At 61.4% G+C, this 25685-nt stretch overlaps 2 protein-coding genes across 4 annotated transcripts; one reads left to right on the top strand and one right to left on the bottom strand.

Moving 5' to 3' along the window:
- The first annotated feature begins 4872 nt into the window (after positions 1 to 4872).
- ARHGAP4 (Rho GTPase activating protein 4) lies at positions 4873 to 21270 on the top strand. Of its 2 annotated transcripts, XM_045473152.1 has the most exons (22): positions 4874 to 5031; positions 8972 to 9179; positions 9264 to 9426; positions 9629 to 9691; positions 9978 to 10160; positions 10806 to 10934; positions 11016 to 11237; positions 16359 to 16460; positions 16604 to 16795; positions 16893 to 16977; positions 17244 to 17271; positions 17520 to 17622; positions 18255 to 18315; positions 18428 to 18505; positions 18588 to 18722; positions 18844 to 18949; positions 19046 to 19279; positions 19361 to 19434; positions 19527 to 19710; positions 19848 to 19940; positions 20231 to 20345; positions 20754 to 21091. In XM_045473152.1, exons 1-22 carry the CDS (start codon positions 4965 to 4967, stop codon positions 20982 to 20984), a joined length of 2856 nt encoding a protein of 951 aa, XP_045329108.1. In that variant the 5' UTR covers positions 4874 to 4964; the 3' UTR covers positions 20985 to 21091. The 2 variants fall into 2 exon arrangements, with proteins under 2 accessions (XP_045329107.1, XP_045329108.1); XM_045473151.1 differs by lacking the exon at positions 20231 to 20345 and having other exon boundaries at positions 4873 to 5031; positions 20754 to 21270.
- A 199-nt stretch (positions 21271 to 21469) lies between these two features.
- AVPR2 (arginine vasopressin receptor 2) lies at positions 21470 to 24737 on the bottom strand. Of its 2 annotated transcripts, none has more exons than XM_045473198.1 (4): positions 24304 to 24737; positions 23410 to 23466; positions 22183 to 23067; positions 21470 to 22000 (listed from the first exon to the last, which is right to left on the bottom strand). In XM_045473198.1, exons 2-4 carry the CDS (start codon positions 23435 to 23437, stop codon positions 21795 to 21797), a joined length of 1119 nt encoding a protein of 372 aa, XP_045329154.1. In that variant the 5' UTR covers positions 23438 to 23466; positions 24304 to 24737; the 3' UTR covers positions 21470 to 21794. The 2 variants fall into 2 exon arrangements, with proteins under 2 accessions (XP_045329154.1, XP_045329153.1); XM_045473197.1 differs by lacking the exon at positions 24304 to 24737 and adding an exon at positions 23948 to 24050.
- Between the last annotated feature and the right edge of the window lie 948 nt (positions 24738 to 25685).

The following is a 25685-nucleotide window of genomic DNA, read 5'->3' as shown; positions in this document are numbered from 1 at the left end:
CCACCACAACTCCTGTGGAATGTACTCCATAACCTAAGCTTTAATTTGCAAGTTAATAGACTATTGTTAGTAGAGTGTTAGGTATACAAAGCAGCTGGCAGTGCAGTTCCCGTCGCCTCTCCCCCCATCCCCCGGTTTCCCCTATTATTAATATTTTGTATTAAATGTTGTTTTTGTTACAGTCGATGAGCCAATATCCAAACGTTATTAACTATAGTCCAGGGTTTATTTCCCTCTTTGTGTTGTGTATTCTATGATTTTTTAAATGTTTATTTATTTTTGAGAGGCAGGGGATAGCCTGAGCACGGGAGGAGCAGAGAGGGAGAGAGTGAATCCTAAGCAGGCTCCATGCTGTCAGTGCAGAACCGACTCAGGGCTGGAACCCATGAACCCTGAGATCATGACCTGAGCTGAAATCAAGAGACGCTAAACCCTTGGGGCACCTGGGTGGCTCAGTCGGTTAAGCGTCTGACTTCGGCTGGGGTCATGATCTCGCGGTCCGTGAGTTCGAGCCCCGCGTCGGGCTCTGTGCTGACAGCTCAGAGCCTGGAGCCTGTTTCGGATTCTGTGTCTCCCTCTCTCTCTGACCCTCCCCCATTCATGCTTCCTCTCCCTGTCTCAAAAATAAATAAACATTAAAAAAAAAAAAAAAAAAGCTAAACCCACTGAGCCCCCCCAAGCGCCCCTCTGGGTTTTCACAAATGGATCATATCATTTCCTGGAGAATATAAGCCCTCTTTTTTTTTTTTTTTTTTTTATTGTGGTTGGCAAATGTTACGTTAATTTCAGGCGTACAACAGTGACTCCACAAGTGTATACGTTACGCTGTGCTCACAAGCACAGCTACCATGTGTCGCCATACAGTGCTGTCACAATACCACTGTCTATCTTCCCTAGGCTGCGCCTTTTAGTCCCTGACTTCCTCGCTTCGGAACTAGAAGCCAGGATCTCCCACTCCCTTTCCCCCGTTTGGCCCTTCCCGCCCATCCCCTCCTCTCTGGCAACCAGCAGTTTGTGCTCTGCATTTCTGGGTCTGTTTCCGTAAGTCCTCCGTTTTTCATGGCTTTACTCCAACCCTAAGATTTGCTCCTGTGCCTCTGTCCCTGTCCTTCCCTCTGGCGGCGGCACTATCACTTGCTGCTGTTAGTCCCTGGCCAGGCCGTGCCCGGGCTGCCCACCTCCCAGCGGAGCCCAACACTCCAGAGCTGTCACCATACTTCACGCGCCTGCCACTGCAGATGGCCCACCGCGCCCCTGCTAGGCTGAGTAATTTCGCCGGCGGGCGGCGGGAGCTCCGTTCTCTCTTTGGCCGGCGCCTGGCACGTGACCCGCAGGCCGCCTGAGAAGAGGCGACTAGAGAGGGGGAGGGCGGAACAGTGCGCCTGCGTGAGCCCGCCGGCTCGCCCGCTCGCCGTAGGGTCGGGAGGCGGGGCCTCGCCCCGCCCCGCGCGTCTGGCGTCAGTCCCTTCCGCTTCGCAAGCCGCGGCGGGCTTCTTTCCCAGGGTTTCTGACTGGTCGGGCGGCGGCGGGGCCGGACTTCCCGCGGCGGGGCGGGCATGCGCGCTGCGTCGGCCGCGCCCCGGCGCGGGTGGGAGGGAGCCCGCGGACGCTCCCACGGCGGCGCCCAGCTGCGCTCTCCTCCCTCCCTGGGCCCGCCCCTAGGGACCTGGACCGCCCTCTGCCCTCCGCGCCCTGCGTCCCCGGCGGCGAGTAGACGCTGGGCGGCCCCCAGGCGGTCGGATTTCCTGGGCGGAGGTGGGGGCCGCGGCGGGGGCGGGGAGGGGAGAGGGGAAGCCGCAGGCCCGAGTGGCCCTTGGGGCCCAGCACTTCCCGCGTCTCTGCAGCGCCCGCCTCTGGGAGGGGCCGCCTCTGTGCCGGCTTGCTGAGCCGAGCTGAGGCTGGAAGGCCGAGGGTGGGAAAGCCGGCCCCCCCCCCCCCCCCCCCGCCCCGCGTTACCTCCTCGCTGTGTGCCCGGGGGTGGGGCTCCGGAGACGACTCCCCAAGCGATGAACCTGTACACAGACCGGGTGCACAACCTTGACCCTTGAAGCCCCCAAACTTTTTTTTTTTTTTAAGTTTATTTATCTTGAGAGAGAGCTTGAGCAAGCATGAGTTGGGGAAGGGGAAGAGAGGGAGAGAAAGAGAATCCCAAGTAGGCTTCACACTGTCAGCTGGAAGCCGAGGCGTGGCTTGAACTCACCAACGCGGGGATCATGACCTGAGCCGAAACCAAGAGTCTGACGCCCAATTGACAGAGCCACCTGGGCACCCCAAAATTATTTTTCTCATTCTTTTAGTAATCTCTACGCCCAACGTGGGGCTTGAACTCACTACCCTGAGATTACGAGTTGCATGCTCTTCCGACTGAGCCAGCCAGGCGCCCCTCTGAAGCCGGCATTCTATTTTTTTTTATTAAAAAAATTTTTTTAATGTTTATTTTTGAGAGAGAGAGAGAGACAGAATGTGAACAGGGGAGGGGCAGAGAGAGAGGGAGACGCAGAATCCTAAGCAGGCTCCAGGCTCTGAGTTGCCGGCACAGAGTCTGATGTGGGGCTCCAACTCACAGACCATAAGATCATGACCTAAGCTGAAGTCAGACACTCAGCTGACTGAGCCACCCAGGCACCCTTGTTTTTATTTATTTGACACAGAAAGTACGAGCTGGGGAGGGCCAGAGAGAGGGAGAGGGAGACAGGAACCGGAGCGCACTCCACACTGATAGCTGAGAGCCCGATGTGGGGCTCGAACTCCCGCGTGGTGAGATCATGACTGTAGCCAAAGTCAGAGGCTCAGCCGACTGCACCACCCAGGTGCCCCTGAAACCCCCATTCTTTTTTTTTTTTTTTCAACGTTTATTTATTTATTTATTTATTTATTTATTTATTTATTTATTTATTTTGGGACAGAGAGAGACAGAGCATGAACGGGGGAGGGGCAGAGAGAGAGGGAGACACAGAATCGGAAACAGGCTCCAGGCTCTGAGCCATCAGCCCAGAAGAGCCCGACGCGGGGCTCGAACTCCCGGACCGCGAGATCGTGACCTGGCTGAAGTCGGACGCTTAACCGACTGCGCCACCCAGGCGCCCCGAAACCCCCATTCTTACACTTCTGGAAAGCAGGCTTGTAGGAAAATAGGAGCCTCACAGCATCTTCATATGGGACCTTCGCTGCCTGATTCATGCCCTTGTGTATTCTCGCTCTGACGTGGATAGCTGTAACAGTCTCCCCATTGATCTCATCTCCTTCTGGTCCATCTATTTGAAAGTAGGGGCTGAAGCCAGTTCACAGCAGTTTCCTGTGGGCTTGAGCTCCGTGCATGGCTCTGCTGCGTGGGTGAGGGACATTGAGGGACCAGTCAGGGCTCAGATGGAGCGTAGGGGGCGAGGTGTGTTGGGGTTAGCTGATGAGGGCATGGGTCCCTGACACAGGAGCAGGTTTGGGGGCGGGAGTGCCCGTGCATGCCTCTGGATGGGGCTCACCTGCCTTGTAGGAGGACTCAAACAGTGGTACTGCTGAGACCGGCTGCTGGGAGCCCAGGTCCTGGCCTGCTGGTGTCTGGCCGGCCCCCGGGGCTTCTGACCCCAGGCCCCATGGACACGTGGTGTCTTAGAGAAGGGCCTGGGTACTGGGCGGGAGTTGGGGTGGGTGGGCAGGGAGCCGAGGAGGCATGTTTTCCCCTTCTGGGCAAAAGAACTGCTCATAGTTTAAAGGCGGGAAGTACCTGCACAGCCTTCCCTTCCTCCCAGAGCTGCAGGTCGAGGTCATATGTGCCCACATTTGCACACAGCCTGACTTTGACATCCACGCACACACATGCGTGCCTGGACTCCTTGCCCTGGTGCCTACAGGCCTGCCTCCCTGGGCACAAGTCTGGAGCCTCACTGCCTCGCCCCTCTCCCACCATCTTTACCCCGGAGATTTCCCTCCCTCCCAACCGGAGACCGTTGTCTACTCCGGTTTGTCAACTGCCACCTGCACCCTGCCTTCCCGATTTACTGGAGAAACTCTGTTGCCCTTGGGCTTCCAGTTGGTAGAGAGGGGTAGAGGGAAACTCCAGCACTCCCGGAGAAGGGAGGCCCCAAGATTTGCCCTCAGGCTTGCTAAGGCCTTGCTCTGAGGGGGGAAGAGGACGGCTGAACCCCGCCAGCCCCAAGCCTAAAACAGGGCAGGTGCAAGCTGGGGTGGGGGACGCACAAGAGTGTCTTCCGGCAGCAGGAAGTGGTAGGAAGTGGTAACTACCTATGGGGAAATGAGGCTTGTTCCTCCCTACGGGGTTGAGCAGAAGGGGAACCTTAGCCAAACCCTGCTCTCCTCAAAACAAGGGGGGCGGGGGCCCGAGGGAACAATGGCCGAGGTTCTGTTCTCTGGCGCTGGCTTTCCTTCCCCACCCACCCTGGGAACTTCCCACCAGCCTCTCCGGGCATGCACTTATCTCTCAGGGCTGGCAGTGGAGATGGGTAGGTCCCATCTGATGTCCTGGGAGTCTGGGGGAAGCAGGTGACCCAGGGGCGTCCAGGGCCCGGAGCAGCTACGGTAGCGCTGCCCACCGGCATTGAAGGCCCCGGGGGCCGTGCTGTGAAGGGTGTGGTTGGGCCGCGGTGAGCAGACAGCTTCTGGGGGCTGCCAGCTTCCTGGAACCTTGAGGCCCTCACACTGGCCCTGGCTGCCTGGCAGCTGAGCATTGGGCACGGGCAGCCCAGGTGTGTGCCCAGCGCTCAGCACGAGGGGGCAGCAAGGTCCAGCCGTAGCGGGACCCTGCCAGGCAGGAACCCCTCGCGGGTGGCGCCAGGCGGGGGAGGGGGGCGCCCGGCCCCGGGATTCGTGGGGAGGGGTGGGGGAGGGGAGGGGCGGGGCGGGGCGGAGCCAGAGCAGGGTGCTGGCTGCAGAGCCCCAGGTCCCGGCGCCCGGCCCTCTCGCGGCCGCGTGGGAGCAGCGGGGCTCGACGGCGCGGCCGCCCGGAAGCCATGGCCGCGCATGGGAAGCTGCGCCGGGAGCGGGGGCCGCAGGCCGAGTATGAGGCGCAAGTCAAAGGTGAGAGGGCGCTGGGCGCTGCCGGCCCGGTTCCCTTGCGGAGACCCGGAAAAGTCCCGCCGCTGGCCCAGGGCCCGCTGCTCCGCTCCCTGCCCCCCCCCACCCCCCCCCCCCCGCGACCTCCGGAGGGGGTTGAGGGAGGGAGCCCGAGCCTCTTGCCCGCCTCTCCGCCTCCCCTTGGCCTCAACCGCGGGCTGTTCCCCCTTCCTTCTTCCCTCCCTTCCTTTGGTCGCTCTGCCCTCCTTGGGTCCCCCTGCACCTCACCCAAGGAGCCCGAGGAGGGAAGGGGGCCCCCTTGAAAGTGGCATTCTAGCCACAGTGAAATCGAACACCTCAGTTTTGCTGGGGAGGCCGAGGTAAGGGAGTCCGCGTGCCTAGGTGGCTGGAGTAGTGATGGCTTTGCCTTGAAACCAGTTTTTGGCCCTCTGGCGGGCACCCAGGTGGCTCAGAGTTGAGGGCCGCTGTCTGAGGATGAAACCGGCACTTAGAGATACAGCGGGGCCAGCTTCGAAGCCTTCTGGGGGTAGACCTCCTTGGGTTCTGAGAAACACTCTGTGCAAATCTCATGCAAATCCGCTTTGCAAATTTGCTGTCGGTCTTACTCAGGGCACCGTGACTCTTGCCAAGGAAAGAAAGCAGGTAGCATCCAAGTGCCAACAGTTGGGGCCCTAAAATTTCCCCGTGTCTTCAGATGTGTGACCCTCCATATATGACTCTCAATCGCTCTGTTTTCCCCGACGAAGGAAACCGAACCTCAGGGAGAAGTGCCTTGCACACGGTCACGGTTCCTCCGAGGGACACGGAGATGACCTTTGAAATTCCTTCCAACCCAGAGATGCAGGTTCCACCATCATTAACCAATGCGAGCAGTTTCCGCCAAAGTGTGCCTGGGTCCTCCCCTCTGGTAGCTCCTGCTGCCCGGAGCCAACTTGAGGTGACTTTGCAGGGCATGCCAGCTCTGCAGGTGGAGAGAATGACCCCCCGACCCGTTTCCCCAAAACGTCAGGAGGCTGAAGGGCTTTGGAAACTCTTCAGTCAGCAAATATGGGTCGGTTAATTCACACTGAAAAATTGGGAATTTGAGCAAGGCCTCCAGTGACTTTAGCTTGTAAACCCATCCTCCCCCCCAAAACACTTTTTACCATGCTGAAAAAAAAAAAAAAAACAGGATCACTGTCTTGACACCCTAAATTGTGAAAGGTCAGCACAGTCGTGGTTTCGGTCAGCAGAAGTGAGACCGTATGCCTTGCTCACAGGAAGTGCTGGTGGGGCCTGAGGCTCAGCTCTGCAATTCAGGCCTATGTGGATTCCATCCTTCCTTTCCACAGCTGTTTTGCACGCGGCTTTTCTGTCCCAGGCCCCGGGGAATACAGCGCTGAGCAAAAGAGAACCAGTCCCTGCCCTCAGACAGCAAACGTCCTCGAACACGATTAGGTTCCAGAATGATGCTGGCCACTCTGAAAGGGGAGAGCGCAGAGGTGGAGGAAGGGGGTGGGAGGAGGGCCAGAGCTAGATTGGGAGGAGGTCGGGAAAGGGTTGATGATGAGTGCATTTGAGCTGAGATCTGAGAGCTGGAGAGTGCCGGCCGAGGCGGGGGACTGGGCACCAGCTCGCCGCGTTCAGGTGATGCTCAGTCCCCGGTCTACTCGACACAGCCAGCGTATCTAACCGAGGCATGGCTGCCCTGAAGAAAAAATGAAAGCGGCTGGCGTGCTGTTTTGTTCAGCACTGTTCGGTTGTAATTGGTCTCCAGGGACCCGGTGCTCTGGGAGGGCGGGGCAGACACCAGAGGAAGGTGAGGTGAGTGGGGACATTTCAGATCTTTCTTGGAATGAAATGAGATTCACTTTGATCTCAAAAATGTTGCCCTGATTCGGTGACGAATCCCCAGATTGCAGGCGGCATAGGGCCCGCTCCCCCTGGCGCCTGGAACGGAGAGCCAGCCGCTGGAGCCCGGCCTCAGAGGGTGTGAGCGGACTGGGTCACTCAGCCCTGCCCTGCTCTGCAGCGGCTTTCCTGTCAGGAAGCACCCCCCACCATCTGACTTCGGCTCAGGTCATGATCTCTTGGTTCGTGGGTTCGAGCCCCGCGTCGGGCTCTGTGCCGACAGCTCGGAGCCTGGAGCCTGCTTCGGACTCTGGGTCTCTCTCTGTCTCTGCTCCTTCCCTGCTCGTTCTCTCTCTCTCTCTCTCTCTCTCAAATAAAGAAAAATTAAAAAAAAAAAAAAAGAAAGAAAGAAAGACACCTTCTCTAAAGGGAGAGCAGACAAGGAGATGGGGATGCCGGCAAGCGGTACCCACGGAGGCGCCACGCCCACGGCCCCTGGGAAGTCACTGGCAGGACACAAATGCAAGGACAGGTGCTGAGCTGTTTGCAGGGCAGTTTCTTCAGTGGACCTGGGCCCCTGCTGCTTCTCACCTCCTCCCTCACCTGCTCCCTGGTCTGAGGCCTCACTGTCTTCCGCCTAGCGCGGCTCTGGAGCCGCCACCGGAGCTGGGCACTTTCTCTCTGCCACCGGAGAGGTCACCTGACCTCTGCCTGGCCTCCCCATGGCAGCCCAGGGGGGAGCCGGACTGCGGTGCTCGGCTGCTGTGTCTCCTCTCTCTCTCGGTGACTGGCCGGAAGTCCTTCCCTGACCAGGGGCCCTGTGCCATCTGCGTGTGCCCACGGCTTGCTCCAGCCACACTGGTTCCAACGGCCCACGCCCCCTGTGTGACCTCCTTCAGCTCCTGGCCCCCCTCTAGAAGGACCCCTTCCCGCCCTCACCTCCAGCTCTGCTCTCACCTTGCTGGGTTTGCCTCCTCAGCACCCCGTGCTCCTGGACGTTCTAGTATGTGTGTGGCCCCTTGTGATCTGCACCCCCTTTCCCATCCTGGCTTTGCGAGGGCAAGCACTTGGTCAGCCCTCTGTCACACTGTCTCCGCGTCTGGAACATGCCTGGCACAGACTGGGTATGTAATCAACATTCTGTGGAATGGAGAAATCGATTAATGTCCCTCCCTGGGCACACGGACGGAGATAAATAAGTGGGCGACCCTTTTGCCCGAAGCCCGGGCCGGGACTTGTGACCCGGGAGCCCCCATGCCCACCTGGGCGCCCGGTGGGTGGCAGAAGGTGTTTGTAGCAGGTTAAGTGTGTCATTCAGGCGGTTCTTTGCTTTCGTGGGGAGAGCAGTGTTGCCAAATCAAGCCCGCGATAAGGTGTCAAAAGCCAGCGGTGTGGGGGCCCTGGGCGTGGCGCCTCTGCCAGGAGGTGGGGGTGGGGTGCCCTGCGGGTGGGTGCCGGGGGTGGAAACTGGAGACCGAAAGCAGGCCAACTCCCTCAGTCCCTTTCCCTTGTCAGCCCCAGCCAGCTTGCTCTGGCCATTGGCCCCGCCGAGGGGGCTGCCCTTTCCCCGCGGGGGGGGGCCAAGGGCACGCTTCCCGGCCACTGAGGCCACTGGTGGCCACAAGTTCGCCGCACGTTCGGCAGAGCGCCACGGCAGCCTTGCCTCTGCGCGGCCGCCACCCTGCCTGGGGTCCTGGGCTCCCGAAGGGCAGGAAGTGGCAGGACACACAGCTCAGGGGCTTTCCAGGAACCACGGAGTGACGAGAAGCCCAGTTGAAAGGCACCTGGCTAGGGACAGGGCCAGATGGCACTGGGGCAGCTCTGGGTTCCCATCGTCGTGACAGGTTCCCACCACCCCGGATCGGCCCCGCTGCCCGTCTGCCCGCAACAGCCTTCCTGTTCTTCAACTGCTTGGGCCTGGCCCGCTCCCTTTAGCCTTAGCCCAGAGGCCCCTTCCCCCTCCCCACCCCGGACTGCCCTGAGCCCAGCGTGCCCCCCCCCCCCGGGGGGGCCAGTGTCCTTCCCCTCCTCCGTCTGGGGGGGCAACCACGGCGCGGGGGGTGGGGGGGAGGCGCTCAGGCCGTGGCCGGGCCTGAGCCACGGTCCCTCGCAGAGATGCGCTGGCAGCTGAGCGAGCAGCTGCGCTGCCTGGAGCTGCAGGGCGAGCTGCGGCGGGACCTGCTGCAGGAGCTGGCCGAGTTCATGCGGCGGCGCGCCGAGGTGGAGCTGGAGTACTCCCGGGGCCTGGACAAACTGGCCGAGCGCTTCTCCAGCCGAGGCGGCCGCCTGGGGGGCAGCGGCCGGGAGCACCAGAGCTTCCGGTGGGTACTCGCGGGGTGGGGTGGCCACAGTAGAGCCCGAAGCCCGCCTCCCCTGCTCCCGGTCTGAGTGCCCCTCTGCCCCAGGAAGGAGCCGACCCTGCTGTCGCCCCTGCACTGCTGGGCCGTGTTGCTGCAGCATACGCGGCAGCAGAGCCGGGAGAGCGCCACCCTCAGCGAGGTGCTGGCCGGGCCCCTGGCCCAGCGCCTGAGTCACATCGCGGAGGATGTGGGGCGCATCGTCAAGAAGGTAAGGCCTTCGCCCCCCGGCCGGCAAGCGGCAAGGGAGGTGTGGACGGCCTCAGGGTCTAGGTGGGGCGGGGCCGGGTGGGCGCCAGGCCCAGGGAGCCGGGTGGAGCCTTGAGTGCTGCTGTCAGCACCACCCCCCCCACCGCCCCCGGGTCTGCAGCTGCTGTGCGGGGGCAGTGCTGTGGTCACACTCTCGTCCTCAGACCAAGGATCTGGAGCAGCAGCTGCAGGAGGAGCTCCTGGAGGTGGTGTCGGAGCTTCAGACGGTGAGGACAGGGCAAGCCCGCCCCCCCCCCCCCCCCCAAGCCGGGCTCAAGGATCAGAGGATCGAGAGCCTGGGACAGACCTGGGGTTTGGGGACTGCGAGCACAGCCCTCTCTCTCTGCTCTGGGCACAGGGTGGTTAGGCTGAGCGCTCTCGTGGGATTGGCTACCTCCTGGGTCTGAATCCCAGATGGCCCGGGGTGGGGGGTGGGGGGGGTGGGGAGGACAGGGCGGCCTGGCCGTGGCCGTGGCCTTCAGCAGGGCGGCTTGGCCTCGCTCCTCCCCGCAGGCCAAGAAGACGTACCACGTGTACCACATGGAGAGCGTCAATGCTGAGGCCAAGCTCCGGGAGGCTGAGCGGCAAGAGGAGAAGCGGGCGGGCCGCACCGCCGCCACCACCGCCGCGGCCACCAATGAGGCGGGCCCTGTCCGCAAGAGCTCCCTCAAGAAGGGAGGGCGGCTGGTGGAAAAGGTGGGCCTGGAGGGCGCCCGTCTTCGAAGGCTCCGGTTCTGGCCTTTGTCCCTGCGAGTCCCTGGCCCTCACTGGGGCCTGCCGGGAGGTGGTGCGTGGATGGGGAACGTCGGGCTGGGGAGAGGACAGCCACGGAGCTCCGGTCGGCTCTCCCGGCTTTGGACGGCTCCTCAAGCTGGGGTGGTAGACGCGGGGGCAGGAGAACAGTCTGCCCCGTGCTCCCAGCTCTCCCCTACCCAGCTGGAGTCAAGAGAGCTTTGGTGCTCCCGAGGCTGTCCGCCCACCCAGCCACCCGGCCTCGCACGGTGCCAGCAGGTTGCAGAGGGGCAAGAGGACGCGTGGCATGGGTGATTGGCCGACGTGCGGGGAGAGAGCGTCTGAGGTGGCCCCTGAAAGGATGGGGAGGCCCCGAGCCACGAGAAGCTGAGGCGCACCTGGGGTTGCCGGCCCGAGTTCATGCGTCACAGGGTGGGGCAGGGGAGGACATTGCGACTTCTGGGCCATTCGTTTGAGGGCCCTGTGGGACATCAGGGGCAGAGGTCCGCCCGCAGGCGGGGTGTGGAGGTGGAGATCCCAGGGAAGGCCTGAGATGGGGGCCGGCTGGCCGAGTAGGTGACCCTGGTGTGCTTGTGCGGTCTTGAGCAGCGTCAGGCCAAGTTCTTGGAGCATAAAGTCAAGTGCACAAAGGCTCGCAACGAGTACCTGCTCAGCCTGGCCAGCGTCAATGCTGCCGTCAGCAACTACTACTTGCACGACGTCTTGGATCTCATGGATGTGAGTGCCAGGTGGGCAGGCTGCGCCCGGTGCCCCGTGCCCCGGGGCCCACCCTGAGCCGCGTTCTTGCTTCCTCCCCAGTGCTGTGACACAGGATTCCACTTAGCCCTGGGCCAGGTGCTCCGGAGCTACACGGCTGCCGAGACCCGCACCCAGGCCTCCCAGATGCAGGGTCTCGGCAGCCTGGAAGAGGCGGTGGAGGCCCTAGATCCTCCGGGGGACAAGGCCAAGGTGCTGGAGGTGCACGCAGTCGCCTTCTGTCCCCCGCTGCGCTTCGACTGCCAGCCCCACGAGGGAGATGAGGTGAGGGTCACGGCGCCTGCCCCTCATGTGCCAAGCGGCGAGGCAAAGGGCTCTGTGCTCTCTGGTCTCTGTTGTCACAGTGGTCCAGCCAAATGAGTTCCGCTTGGCTCGGGAGTCGCAACTCCTGCACGCAGCTGATTGCTCAGCCCTCATTCGATGTCCTCGAGGCAAACGAGGCTCCCTGTAAGTTTGGCCACTTGCGTGTGAAGCGAGCAAACTTGTGCCGCTCACTTCTGCAGTTCAGCCAATGAACGCGCACGTCCCCACCAGGACAAACACAGCAAAAAGATCCCCAGGTTGACGCAGGTACTAGGTGGGTATATGGCTGTCCATATACTCCTCTTCCAAATGTTCTGCGTGCTCTGACATTTTGTAATTCAAGGTTGAGGGGAAATGAACCAAAGCAGCGGTCGAATGTAGCTAGCGTCTTTTCGTTGGTCTCTGAGCTATTTTTTCCTCTACCAGTTTATCCTGGAGGGCACTGAATGGCCTGGGGTTACACGGAGCTGTTAGCTTTTTACTCTGTGTTTTGACCCGAGTCGCAGTTGAAAAAGTCAAACGTTACTCCAGGCTTACGATGCCACATAGCAGTTCTCTGACTCACCCTTTCTGTTCCCGATTCCGCTCCCCAGAAACAGCCACCTCCCAGTGTTCTGGCTGTTGCTTCTGGGGCTGCCCTCCCTGTGTTCAACTTCACAGCCGCCTGCTGGTTGCTTTTCTACCGACTTCCTCCCAGGGCCGGCGAGTGCTCAGCCCCGCCACCCTCTCCTCACCCTCTGCCCTCCTCCGCCTCCCACCCCCCGCCCCCGCGGGCCATCTGTGACTCTGCTTGTCTGAAAGTGCCTGGATTCTTTCCTTGAAACCGATTGGTACTTTAGCTGGATATAGAATTCAGAGTTGAAAGTAATTTTTCCCTTAGACTGGTAAGGGCATCGCTCTAGGATTGCAGTGCTTAGGTGAGAAACCCAATGCCATTCTGATTTCTGACACTTGGGTGTGACCTGCAGGTTTTCCCCCTGAAGCTTTTAGGAGTCTCTTCCCCCCTTGTAAAATTGTACAGTGATGTTCTTCGGGGATCCTGTTTCCTTCTCCATGCTGGACAACGGCTGGGTGCTGCCACTGTAAAATCGTGTGTCCTTAGGTTTGGGGCTCGTATTATCCCTTCGATCACTTCCTCTCCTTAACTTTTTAACTTAACTTCTTCACTTTTCTCTCACTTTCAGGAATTCTTGTAACTGGTTGCTGGACTCCATGGGTTGGTTCTCTAATTTTCTTATCTTTTCTCTTTCCTATTCCCCAACCTCTGTTCCTTTTAATTCTGCTTCCTTAGTGATTTCTCCAACCCCTCGTTGACTTTTTAAAACAATTTACTTTCACAGTTTTTGTTTCTAAGAGTTCTGTTTTGTTGTCCAAATTCCAATTTAAAATAACCCTTTGTTCTTGTTTCACGGCTATAATATCATGTGCAATCATTCTGAAATGTTCATTTTTGTTTCCTTGGCATTTTTCTCTGCTCCCTGCATTTTCTTTGTTCTTGCAGTTTTTAAAAAAGCTTGCTTTCATCTTTCTCTTTCATTTTAGAGCTTCCCTCAAATGGCTGGCAATTCTTGGCCATCAGGTCATATTTAAGAGGAAGTGCTGAGAGGTGGATTAGGTAGTTGCCATGCTCAGTGGGTTAAGCGTCCACTCTTGGTTTCAGCCCGAGTCATGATCTCACGGTTCGTGAGTTCAAGCCCTGAGGTGCGCTCTGTGCCGACAGCTTGGGGCCTGCTTGGGATTCTGTCTGCCTCTTTCTCTGCCCCTCCCCGACCTGCGCTCTCTCAAAAATAAATAATAACAAGAAAATTTTTTTAAAGATACGTGATGTGCACAAACAGAGCTTGTCAACAGAGGGCTTCCCCTCAGGGACTCAGACCATTACTTTGAGGGAGACCCCCATGGTGGGGAGTTGGCGAGTGTCCTGGTAAGAGGGTGCTAGAAAGGGTCAGTAGGACTGGGGCTGAGTTTAGGGGATTTGGGGGAGGGACTCGGCTCTGGCCTAGATACTGTGAGGAAGCAGGGGTAACTCTGATTGGATGTGTTCATAAATCTTATCTGGGAGGCAAGAGGTGGGGGTGGGGTGGGGGAGGAAGGGACACGAAGGCAGCCGTTACTCGTAGTAGCCCAAACAGAGGGAGGTTTGGCCATTTTTGTGGCTGGGACAGAGTTCTTGTTTTGGTCTGCCCTCACATGTCATTATGGGGTGGTCTTGCTTTGGTCTTCCCCTATCGTGGTCACAGAGTGACCTTGTGTGATGTTGATGCTCTGTGACATTCCTTATGTTCAGTAGGATAACACCCAGTCCCATCTGGGCAGCTCCAGATGGCAGTGGCTGCTTTATTCTTTCTCATCACTAGGAAGTTTTGTCCCCTTCTTTGGCTGTGACTACTGTCCCTAAGTCCAGAATCCCTCTGATTTATCCTTTCTAGAGGGCAGATCTCTAGTTTGCTGCTAATTGTATGGGTTTGAGCGAGGGTCTTCTAACGTCAGTGTTCCCTAGGGCCTGAATAGACTTTTTTAAATTTTATTTTTATGGTAAAATATACATGAAATTTACCACTTTAAGTGTGTGTGTGTGTGTGTGTGTGTGTGTGTGTATTTTTAAATAATTTCTACACCCAATGTGGGGCTGGAACTCATGTCTCCAGAACTTTTCCATCTTCCCAAACCACACTCTGTCCTGATTAGACACTAACTCCCCCTTCCCCAACCCCCCCTCCGCGCCCACCATCCTACTTCCTGTCTCTGTGAATTTAGGTCTAGATCTAGACTACTCTAGATCACTCACACAAGTGAAATCATACTGTATTTGTCTATTGTGACTTGCGGGTTTCATTCAGCATAGTGTCCTCAAGGTTCATCCATGTTGTAGCCTGTGACAGCAACTCCTTCCTTTTTTTTTTGAGAGAGAGCACAAGCGGGGGAGGAGCAGAGAGAGGGGAACAGAGGATCTGAAGCGAACTCTGCATTGTCAGCAGTGAGTCCAATATGGGGCCTGAACTCATGAACCATGAGATCATGACCTGAGCCCAAGTAGGACGCCCAACTGACTGAACCACTCAGGTGCCCCACCTTTCTTTCTTTCTTTCTTTCTTTCTTTCTTTCTTTCTTTCTTTCTTTCCTTCAATGTTTATTTTGAGAGAGAGACAAAGAGCTCGAGCTGGGGAGGGGCAGAGAGAGAGAGGCCGAGAATCCCAAGGAGGCTCTGTGTTGTCTCTGCAGAGTACGATTTGGGGCTCGATCCCATGAACTGTGCGATCGTGACCTAAGCCAAAATCAAGAGCCTGGTGCTTAACCGACTGAGCCACCTAGGATCTCCTTTCTTTTTTTTTTTCTTTTTTAATTTTTTTTTTTAATCTTTATTTATTTTTGAGAGAGAGAGAGAGAGACAGAGTGCGAGCAGGGGAGGAACAGAAAGAGGGAGACACAGAATCTGAAGCAGGCTTCAGGCTCTGAGCTGTCAGCACCGAGCCTGACGCGGGGCTCGAACTCACGAATGGTGAGATCATGACCTGAGCCAAAGTCGGACGCTTAACGGACTGAGCCACCCAGGACTGAGCCCCTCCTTTCTTTTTAAGGCTGAATAATGTTATACTCTGTGGACAGATCACATTTTGCTTATCAATTCATCCGTTGATAGACACTTGGGTTGGTTCCTCCTTTTGGTTGCTGTGAGTCCTCCTGCGGTGAACACAAGTGTGCAAATCTCTTCCAGGGGGCGCCTGGGTGGCTCAGTCGGTTGAGCGTCCGACTTCGGCTCAGGTCACGATCTCATGGCTCATGACTTTGAGCCCCTCATCGGGCTCAGTACTGACAGTGCAGAGGATTGCCTGACATTCTCTCTGTCTCCCTCTCTCTCTGCTCCCCACTGCCCTGTCTCAAAATAAAGAAAGAAATAATGGGGGCGCCTGGGTGGCGCAGTCGGTTAAGCGTCCGACTTCAGCCAGGTCACGATCTCGCGGTCCGTGAGTTTGAGCCCCGCGTCGGGCCCTGGGCTGATGGCTCAGAGCCTGGAGCCTGTTTCCGAGTCTGTGTCTCCCTCTCTCTCTGCCCCTCCCCCGTTCATGCTCTGTCTCTCTCTGTCCCAAAAATAAATAAACGTTGAAAAAAAAAATTAAAAAAAAAAAAAAGAAATAATGAACTGCTTTATTGAGGTATGAGCCACATACCATGTCATCTACCCATTTAAAGTGTGCAATTCAGTGGGTTCTAGAATATATGCAGAGTTACACAACCATCACCACTATCTCCTTCCAAAACACGTTCACCCCTAAAAAGAAACCTTGGACCCATTAAGCAGCCACTCCCCAGTCCCTGGCACCCACTCATCTCACTGTGTAACTTTCCATTCTCTTTATGATGTGTGTGTTTTTTTTTTTTTTAATGTTTATTTACTTTTGGGAGAGAGAGTAGGCAAGAGAGCAGGGTAGGGGCAGAAAGAGAGGGGGAGAGAGAATCCCGAGCAGGTCTGTACCGCCAGGGCAGAGCCCGACACGGGGCTCGCACTCGCAAACTGTGAGATCGTGACCTGAGCTGAAATCAAGAGTCGGGACGCTCAACCGACTGAGCCACCCAGGTGCCCCTCGCTCGTCTGCTTTCTGTCTCTGTGGATTTGCCTCTTCTGGAATCGTATGTACACGGAAGCATACGACATGTGCCTTTTCTGTCTGGCTTCTTTCACTTAGCAGAATGTCTTCCGGCCTCACCTGCATCATAGCGTGGGGCAGCCAGGACATCGTTCGTTTTTGTGGCTTGAGTGACATTACGCTGTATGGATGTGACACACTTGCTTACCCTCTCATCTGCTGGTACATGCTCGGGCTGCTCCTGTCTGGGGGCTGTTACGAGGAGTGCTGCCCCCAGCGTCTTCACACATGCGTGCTCCTGTCTCTTGGGGAGGGGCCCTTGGCGTCTTCCGGAGCGGGCGTATCATGGCGCGCGGATCGGTGGTTCTGGACAGCAGCCGCCGAGGCAGAGGAAACGTGCGTGCCTCCCTCGCGCCCACTGCCCAGCCCCACTTCCACGTCTGAGCTTTCTGTCCCCAGGCTCAGCCCTCAGTGCCCTGGACGCTGCCCCACACAGGTGGCTGAGATCCAGGTGGAACTAGAACTGCGGGACGAGATCCTGCCCAGGGCCCAGAATATCCAGAGCCGCCTGGACCGACAGACCATCGAGACGGAGGAGGTATGCGCGCTCCGGCGGGGACTCGGGCCTGAAGACGTGGAGCCAGGTGGCCGTGGCCTGCCCTCCCCTGCCCTTCTGACTTGGACTTCCTGTCCCTCGGTCGTGCCCCATTGCTTCCTCCCCTGGTGCCGTCCCCTCCTTAGGTGAGCAAGACTCTGAAGGCCACGCTGCAGGCCTTACTGGAGGTGGTGGCGTCGGAAGACGGGGACGTGCTTGACTCTTTCCAAGCCAGCCCCTCCACCGAGTCCCTCAAGTCCACCAGCTCGGATCCGGGTTCTCGGCAGGCTGGCCGGAGGCGGGGCCAGCAGCAGGAGACCGAGACCTTCTACATCACGGTGCGGCCCCGGGGGCGCAGGGGCAGGGCCAGGGGCAGGGCGCTGGAAGGGCCCGGAGCAGGGATTACAACTCTGGGCTCTTCTCGGGGCTTCCCAGAAGCTCCAGGAGTACCTGAGTGGACGAAGCATCCTCGCCAAGCTGCAGGCCAAGCATGAGAAACTGCAGGAGGCCATTCAGCGAGGTGGGTCCCCGTCCCGGCCCTTGGCTGCTTCCTCCCCACCCCCAGGGCCAGGAGTGGCACCTGCCCTCAGCCTTCCTGCCTGGGAACCCCAGCCAGCCCACGTTCCTCTCTGCCCGGAGAGGTTGGTCGGCATGCAGGGGCTAGCCGGGCAAGGGTCCTGGCCCCTATCTGGCCACCACCCTTGACCTTCGGGCCATCCCTTTCTCCGTGCGGTGCGTTAAGGACCTGCTGGCCCAAGACGAACAGCAATGTTTTCTCGTCCCCAGGTGACAAGGAGGAGGGGGAGGCGTCTCGGTGAGTGCTTCACGCGGGGCTGCTTCGGAGGAGTTGCTGCGCCGCGGGGGCCAGGCTTCAGTGTCCGCCCCCCGCCTCCTGGCGGCCCGTCTCTGCTGCGCATTGTCCCGCGGCTTCAAGTTTCCACTTTGCCCATCGGGTTCTGGAATACCTCGCGGGCTCCAGGGCCCTGTTGGCCTCGGCTAGGGGGCGGGACATCCTGTTCTCCATGCCCCCTCCCCTCCGAGCCAGCTTCCGTTGCCCCCCAGGACCCAGTACACACAGAGAAAACTCCAGAAGAGCCGCCAGCCCCGCCCCAGCTCCCAGTATAACCAGAAACTCTTCGGGGGAGACATGGAGAAGTTTATCCAGGTACTGGCCCTGCCTCACGGTGCAGCTGCGCTCAGGCCCTCCCCCGCATGTTGGTTTCTGTCCAGCCCGGGGCTCCCGTGTCCTCCGTTGCCGATGACCGGTCAACTGTCCCTTCCTGGATGGGCCTTGTCCGGCCTCCACTGATGGAAGGGGACATCTTCCGCTAGTACCAGCCACCTACAGAAAGCCTCGGGCGGGGATGCGCAACGAGTTGAGCCCACAAGCCCCGCTTCTGGCTAGCACGGTACTGGGGACCCTAGAAAGTGAAACGAGGGAGGCGAGAAAGGTCGGAAAAGAAGAAATAGCACTAGCCTTTTTTATGACGTGATGACGCACTTTGTACGTATCGAAGAGAAGCAGGGGGCTACTCAAGTGAACACATTTGAGTTTTGCAATGTCACCTGATTCCAGGTCAACGTAGAGAATCTGGTTGCACTTTTACCGGCCAACTTTAAGCAGCAAACAGTGTAAGGCCTAGAATGGCCCCAGGGATATCAGACACGTGGGAGCGACTCTCTCACAAACCGCGTGCCACACGTCGTTGCCGATAGCCATAATGGATCGTTAAGAGCAAATACACGTGAGCAGATGACAAGGAGGGACAGTGACGTGAACACCCTCTCTGTTCCCAGAGCTCAGGCCAGCCGGTGCCCCTGGTGGTGGAGAGCTGTGTCCGCTTCATTAACCTGAATGGTAAGCCACCCCCGGGCCCTCCTCCTGCCGGCCTGGCGCCCGGCACCCGGCACCGGAGCCTGGCGGGGTGGGGGGCGGGACTCAGCGCCCGTCCGCTCTCATCCTCCCTCAGGCCTGCAGCACGAGGGCATCTTCCGGGTGTCAGGCGGCCAGCTCCGGGTCTCAGAGATCCGCGACGCTTTCGAGAGAGGTAGGGACCGGCAGGATGGGGTGGGCGTGGGGGCTAGCCAGAGCCGCTGCGAGCGGCCTTCTGCTCCCTCGGTCACCCTCAGGGGAGGACCCGCTGGTGGAAGGCTGTACGGCCCACGACCTGGACTCCGTGGCTGGGGTGCTGAAGCTCTACTTCCGGAGCCTGGACCCCCCGCTCTTCCCGCCGGACCTGTTCGCGGACCTGCTGGCTTCCGCAGGTGAGGCCGGGGCCTGAGGCCGGCGGCGGGGGGGGGGTGGGGGTGGGGGGCAGGGGCCGCTCTCCGGTGGCCGTGGTCACACTCACGCGCTCCTCTCCTCGGGCGGTGGCCTGGGCCACAGAGCTGGAGGCCGTGGCGGAGCGGGTGGAGCTCGTGAGCCAACTGCTGGCCCGGCTGCCCAGACCCGTGCTGGTGGTCCTGCGTTACCTTTTCACCTTCCTCAACCAGTGAGTGCTCCTGAGGGGACGAGGAGGGCTGCCCGTGGGGGTGCAGGGGACACCGGGCGGGGAGCTCCCTGCCCGTGACCCGTGTGTGCTCCCCAGCCTGGCTCAGTACAGCGACGAGAACATGATGGACCCCTACAACCTGGCCGTGTGCTTCGGGCCGACACTGCTGCCCGTGCCCGCGGGGCAGGACCCGGTGGCCCTGCAGGGCCGGGTGAACCAGCTGGTGCAGACGCTCATCGTGCAGCCGTCGCGGGTGTTCCCGCCCGCGAGCCTGCTGCCCGGCCCCGTCTATGAGAAGTGCATGGCACCGCCTTCTACCAGCTGCCTGGGGTAGGCTCTTGGCGGGCCCGGCTCGGGAGCCGAGCCCCGGGGAACCCCCTCACCTACTCAGACGCCTCCCTCTGACCTCAGGGACGCCCAGCTGGAGGGCCTGGCGGGGGAGAACGAGCCGGAGCTGGAAGCCGGGACCCCGGCCCCGGAGGACGGTGAGTGAGGGAGCCGCGAGACGAGGAGGGCCCGGCCTCCCGGGCGCCCGCCCGCTCCGCCTCCCAGCTCGGACCCCCCCTTTTCTCCCCAGACCTGGAGGGGGCCGTGGAGGCCGTGGCTTGCTTCGCCTACACGGGCCGCACGGCCCAGGAGCTGAGCTTCCAGCGCGGGGATGTGCTGCGGCTGCTCGAGCGGGCCTCGGGCGACTGGTGGCGGGGCGAGCGCGCGGGCACCCGGGGACTCGTCCCGCACAAGTACATCACGCTGCCCGCGGGGTGAGTGGGCCGCCTCTCCCTCAGCCAGCTTTTCGGCTCGTCCCCTGCCCCGAGTCCCCCGCTTCCCCAGCCCGCCGACCCCCCCGGGGCCTGCCCCCGGAATGGGCGCTCCCAACAGGTTGTCTCTCTGACCCCAGTGCAGAGAAGCAAGCCGCCGGCCAGGGACCACAGGCTACGGGGGAGCTGCTGAGCAGTCCAGGCGTCCTCCCGGCCACAGAATTTGCCCACCGGTGAGCAAGGAAAAGGTGGTTCCTCGGGAGGACTCGCCGTGGTGGCCCCCCCCTCGCTCACCTCAGCCTGAGCACTGCAGTTGGGGAGCCGAGCGCCGCGCCCGGTCAGAAGGGGCGGGGGTCTGACTGTGGCCGCGTGGACAGGGGCCCGGTAGGGGAGGGCCGTCTGGCGGAGGGACGCCAGAGGAGGGCAGGAGGGACCCACCGGGCCAGCCTCGCTGTTCCCCCTGCCTTGGCCGTGCCCTGGCACGGGAGGAGGTGCCGCCAGGCTCACTGTCCGTCCCCTGCAGGCCAGAGCCGTGCACCCCACCTGAGGCCCCTCTGGGCACACCCGGGGGTCCCGCCGGGCACAGGCGGCACTGCTTGGTCCCCACCTCCCCGGAGCGATACGTGGAGGTAGACAAGGTGAGAGCGGGGACTGGCTGCGTGCCAGCTGTGGCCCGGTGGCCAGGCCTAGGAGTCCGGGGGCAAGGCGGGGAGCTGGGCCACGCAGACGCAAATGCCCGAGGGGCCGGAGCCAAGGGGTAAGGGTGGGGTAGGGCGGCCGGGAGGCCCCAGGGGAGGCGCGTGGCGGGCAGGGCCGGGTGGGGTGCGGGTGGGCACCGTCCGGGAGGCCAGGGAGGCAGTGGGTATGAGAGGAAGAGGGGAGATCTGGGCCTCGGCCGCCGAAGGGGTCCCCGCTTCAGGGCTGGGCTGAGGAATTGTCCCCAGAGGCAGCTGTGACGGCCACGCCGAAAGTGACAGAAGAGAAACCGGGCAGGGCAGGTGGGGCGGCTCCCGACAGATGCCCTCCCTTTCTCTTCTCTCCTCTAGGCCGTGGCACAGACCATGGACTCCGTGTTCAAGGAGCTCTTGGGAAAGACCTCCGCCCGCCAGGGCCTCGGGCCGGCAATCGCCGGCTCCCCCAGCCCCGGACCCGGCAACGCGAAGCCTCCAGCCTGCGGCCGCCTTGGCAAGAACAAAGGCTTCTCCCGCGGCCCCGGGGCCCTGGCGTCACCCGCGTTGTCCCATCCCCAGGGCCTGGACTCACCCCTCAAGCACTGACGCGCTGCTCCCTGGCCTGTCCAGCAAGCGCTGGGCTCCTGCTCTTGTCCCCTCCGCAGAGGAAGGTACCGCCGCCCCAACGCCCCCCTGCCTGCCCCAGCCCCGGCTCGGGCCCCTTTGGGAGGCAGCCGAGGAAGGCGGCCGAGGCCGAGGGGCTTTTGCCGGGCGGGCTCGTCGGTGACTGTCGGGCAGTGGGCGCCCAGGCTGCTCTCTGCCTCAGCTGAGGGTGCCAGCCTGGTGGAGGTGGGCAGGCGTTGGCCGCTGTTTATAAAGACCTGTGCGCTGACTCCTCCGTGCGAGCCCCTTTTCTGTCTCGGGAGGCTGCACAGCACCGAGTTGCCCTTGCCCAGACCGTGTGGTGTGGGGGCCTGCACCCACGTGGGGGGTTCCCGAGCTGTGCACGTGTGTTGAGGGGGGCAGTCTCAGAAGGTCTTTCCACGCTGCCCTACGACCACTGTTACCCCGATGCAAGGAGGCTCACTGGGTGGAAAATGAGCTGGAACTTTTATTCAGGAGAGCGAGAGGGGAGGGCCAGGGGGGCGAGCGAGGCCCTGCCCCCTTTCCTTCCTCCTGGGCTCCTTGGGACCTCCGTCTCCGGGAAGGCACCGGCTGGGGTGGGAGCCCTGTGCCACCGCGCTGCCGCCGCCGCCGGAGCCTGTCCCCACACCCAGCGCCAAGGAGCTGACCTCTGGCTCTTAGTCCCACAGCCAAGTCCCAGAGGGACCCCTTTGCCCAGGGGCTCCCGGGGCCAGCTCCAGGTAGGCGGCTGAGCGTCGCAGAGCCTCTAGGAGGAAGGCGCCGCCCGGCTTGTCAGGAGGAAGTGTCCTTGGCCAGGAAGGAGCTGCCGGTGGCGCAGGACTCCTCGGGGGGCCCCGGGCTGGGGGGGGCCCGTTTCCGGGCCCAGCAGAGCAGGCTGCGCAGCTCAGAGGAGACGCTGCTGCTGAAGGCGGCATAGATCCAGGGGTTGGTACAGCTGTTGAGGCTGGCCAGCAACATCAGCAGCACGAAGGGGGGCCCTGTGGGGGTGGAAGGGTGCGGGCTGGGGCCAAGAGTGCCCGTGCAGGGGCGCGGCAGCCCCTCCTGCCCCCAGGGAATGGCAGTCCACGTGAGCACGTGCGTCGGTGGGGGTAAAGGTGCGTGTGCGGCCGAGCGCGAACGGCCCCCCCGCAGCCCCAGCCCCAGCCCCAGCCACACCCACCTTCCCGGGGCGCCTCGGGGTCCCACGCCGACCACAGCTGCACGAGGAAGAAGGGCGCCCAGCACAGCACGTACACGATCACGATCACCAGCGTCATCCTCACGGTCTTGGCCATGGCTGCTGACACCCGGGCCCCCTCACTGGGACTGCCTGTCCGGCGCCCCCCACGGCAGCCCCCGGCCCTCTCTGCCGGCCCCGGCACCAGGCTGGCGTGAATCTCCCGGAAGATGAGCACCTGGCAGGCAGCGATGCCCAGGGCAGGTGCCACAAACACCATTACGGCGATCCAGGTGACATAGGCTCGGAGGCCCCAGGGCTCCGCAAAGCGGGCCCAGCAGTCGAGGACCCCAGTGCTGTCTCCCACGTCCCGCTGGGCGAAGATGAAGAGCTGGGGCAGGCTGAGAATGAGCGAGAAGGCCCAGGCCACCAGCACCGGCCGGTTCCAGCGGGCTCCGCCTCCGTGGCGGTATGCCAGCATGGGGCGGCAGATGGCGCGGTGGCGATCCAGCGTCATGGCCAGGATCATGTAGGAGGAGGCGTACATGCCCACCATCTGCAGGTACTTGACCGCCCGGCACAGGGCGTCGGGCCCACGGAAGCGGTCGGTGGCATCCCATGCCAGCTGGGGCAGTACTTGGAACAGAGCCACGGCCAGGTCGGCCAGGCACAAGTGGCCAATGAAGACGTGCATGGGCGCCCAGCGACCCCGCCGGCCCCGGCGCACTAGGGCGCTCAGCACCAAGCCGTTGCTCAGGGCCACGGCCACAAAGACGGTGGAGAGCAGGGCCAATTCCGCCTGGGCCAGCAGTGGGTCCCGGGTGTCCGACAGCTCCTCCTTGCTGCCGTTGCCAGGTGGAACAGGTCGGGAGAGGGGCCGGGGCACGGCTGGGCAGGGGTGGAGGAAGAGGGCCAGGTTAGGGTGTGCGCTCTGCAGGGGGACCTGGGCCCGAGGAAGTTCCAACGGGAGAGGCGGAGCCAGTGGCCTGAGCAGCCGTCCAGCTGGGCCTCCTGCTTCCCTCCGGTGTCCCAACCTCCCCCCTCCTCCCCGGGAGCTCGCAGGGCCATCCCCTCCCCTCCCCACGTCGGCAGCCTGGAGAGGCAGGTGACGCAGATGTCTGAAAGAGGGGCTTCTCTGCTTCCCCCAACCCCGATCGATCGACCTACCTGGCTCATCCCGGTGGAGGGATTGGTGGGGGGTGGGTAGGGGCCCAGGGGCTGGAGCCTTACCAGACGTGCTGCTGGATGCCATAAGCATGGTGGAGCTCGGGCAGGTGTCTTGAGCGCCTGGAGGAGACAGGGTGTCGCACTCAGCCTCTCATCCGAGGGGCCAGTCCCACTGCCCCATTTCTACACAGGTCTGTGTGTGTGTGTGTGGGGGGCAGCGGGGGGTGGGGCGGGTGGGGATCCAGCCTGTGTGCAGCTGCGTGTGTGCGTGTGCGCGTTTGTGTGTGTGTGTTCCCGTGATGGGGTTCGGGGGGGGGGTACACCCTTAGCCAGATCAAGGTTGGTGAGGTCTGGTCCCCTGAGCCAGACGTGAACCTCAGGGCCCGCTGTGCCCCTCTCAGTACCGGGCAGGGTAACATAGACGCACGAGCCCTAGGACCCACCTCGTCAGCCCACAAGACCTGGAGCAGACATGCAGACCCTCCCCCTCACCGTGTCCTCCCCCTGCGGCCCGACAGAGGCCAGGAGAGGTGGCCATCCGAGGGCTGGGGCTGGCCAGGGAGAGGCCGGCATGTCCCCGGGGCCCCTCGAAGCCCCTTACCTGGCTGGGCTGTCTGGGCTCCGGGCAGCTGGGCAGTGGCAGGCGCAGAAGGTGGCCCGAGAGCTCGGATCTGCTCTCCATCGCCTGCCCCGCCCCAGCCCGGCCTCTGGGAGTGACCTGCCCAGGAGGGGACTTCCTCTCCCTCTCCTCCCCCACGTGCCTCTCCTGGCCTCCTGCCTGTGGCAGCGGGAAGTAGTCCCCTGGCCTCCTGTGCTGCCTTTCCTGTCCCTGCCCTCCCAGGTCTGTCCCCAAGACTCCTACCCCCCAGCCCCTGAGGGCCTGGACCCTCCCAGGCGGGACCCTCAGCTTGGCCATCCCCCTCAACCCCTGCCTGCCTCTGCCCCCACAGGGCCCACCTTACTAGGTGGCAGGGCTGTGGCAGATCAGTTAGCTCAGCTCCATTTCATAAGTGGGGAAACTGAGGCCAGAGATAGGCGGGGCTGACTGAAGATCACGCAGCTTTCTCGTGGCACAGCTTGACTCCTTTCCCCAGCCAGGCTCCTGCTGTCCCTCTTGGGCCAGGGCGAGGAAGGGGTGAGAGCTCGCAGGGAGTCCCCACTACAGAGTGGTGGCTCCTCCCAGGCCTGTGAAGGGCCCGCCCCTCCTCAATTAGGGCTGCCGGAGATGAGGCACAGGAAGGGAGGGTGTGGGGTGGGTACAAGCCAGGGCTTAATGTGCCCCTGTGAGAGCCAGCTTCCTCCCCAGGGTCCTGTGGGGGCCAGGGACACCCCCCTCCTCCTGCCCCACCTGCCGCTACCTGTCGTCAGAGGAGGAGGCTTCAGATCTCTGTCTGTCTCTCTCTGTAACACGCACAGACACAGACACGCCCGAGTGTGTGCAACAGCCATATGCCCGCAAAGGCACACACACTTGACATAGACACAGATAAACGCCCGTGTTCCCACACTGTGTGGACGGCCTGACAGTGAGGCTTCCCTGCCAGGGGCTTCGGGCTGGGCTCCCCCTCTCTCCTGTCCTCCGCGTTCAGGATCCACCCCCCCCCCCCCCCGCCCCAGCCCAGCCTTTCCCTCCCATCCCAGGCTCCCTCTTCCCCACCCTCTCCCGCTCTTGCTCTTGCCAGGACCCTGGCCTGGCTCGCACAAGGCCTGCACGGCCCGGCCCGAGGCAGTGGCCTGCAGGCCTCCCAGGGCCAGGCTCTGGGCCCAGCTGGCCCCGTTTTCCTGTTTGTCTGTCTTCTCTGATGACCTACAAGGCTAGAGGCCAGCACAGCTCCCGCGCTGACCAGGCCCAAGTCCGGCCGACACTGAGGCCTCCTCTTCCTGGCCAGAGGGCCCGGGGGGCAGCACGGCCATCATGCACCACCCCCCCCCCCGCACACTGCACCCCTGCACGCTGCACGCACAGCGCACATACTATGTCCACACGTGCCGTGCATTCGCACAATCTCGCGAGCACGTGCGCGCACGCACACACGCACACACACGCACACACACACACACACACACACACACACACACACACTGCTACGAGACAGGTTGCAGAATGCTGACAGCCCACGTCTGAACACTTCAGCCACACCTCCTAAGAACAGGAACATCCTCACTCTCTCCCCTGTAACCACACTGCCGTTAATAACATAGAAGCAAAGAAACCACTTTCTACTGCCTTCCAGATCAACAAAAATGATAGAAGTGGAGTTCTGGGCACAATTATAGAAGAGCGTTTTCGAGGGAGCCCCTGGTAGAGAGTCACACCACACCCAGCACGTCCTTTTTCG

The sequence above is a fragment of the Leopardus geoffroyi genome, chromosome X (assembly GCF_018350155.1).
Source record: "Leopardus geoffroyi isolate Oge1 chromosome X, O.geoffroyi_Oge1_pat1.0, whole genome shotgun sequence".
Taxonomy (NCBI): Eukaryota; Metazoa; Chordata; class Mammalia; order Carnivora; family Felidae; genus Leopardus; species Leopardus geoffroyi.
Note: the sequence above shows the minus strand (reverse complement) of the source record. Positions and strands in the feature narration are given on the sequence as shown.

Excerpts from the sequence above, each read along its gene's own strand:
- ARHGAP4 (XM_045473151.1), top strand. The coding sequence starts at position 4,965 with ATGGCCGCGCATGGGAAGCTGCGCCGGGAGCGGGGGCCGCAGGCCGAG. Across the intron at positions 10,935-11,015 it reads ACGTCTTGGATCTCATGGAT|TGCTGTGACACAGGATTCCA; the intron begins GTGAGTGCCAGG and ends CTTCCTCCCCAG. Across the intron at positions 17,623-18,254 it reads ACATGGAGAAGTTTATCCAG|AGCTCAGGCCAGCCGGTGCC; the intron begins GTACTGGCCCTG and ends CTCTGTTCCCAG.
- AVPR2 (XM_045473198.1), bottom strand. The coding sequence starts at position 23,437 with ATGCTTATGGCATCCAGCAGCACGTCTG. Across the intron at positions 23,068-23,409 it reads GGCATCCAGCAGCACGTCTG|CCGTGCCCCGGCCCCTCTCC; the intron begins GTAAGGCTCCAG and ends ACCCCTGCCCAG. Across the intron at positions 22,001-22,182 it reads CCCCGAGGCGCCCCGGGAAG|GGCCCCCCTTCGTGCTGCTG; the intron begins GTGGGTGTGGCT and ends CCACCCCCACAG.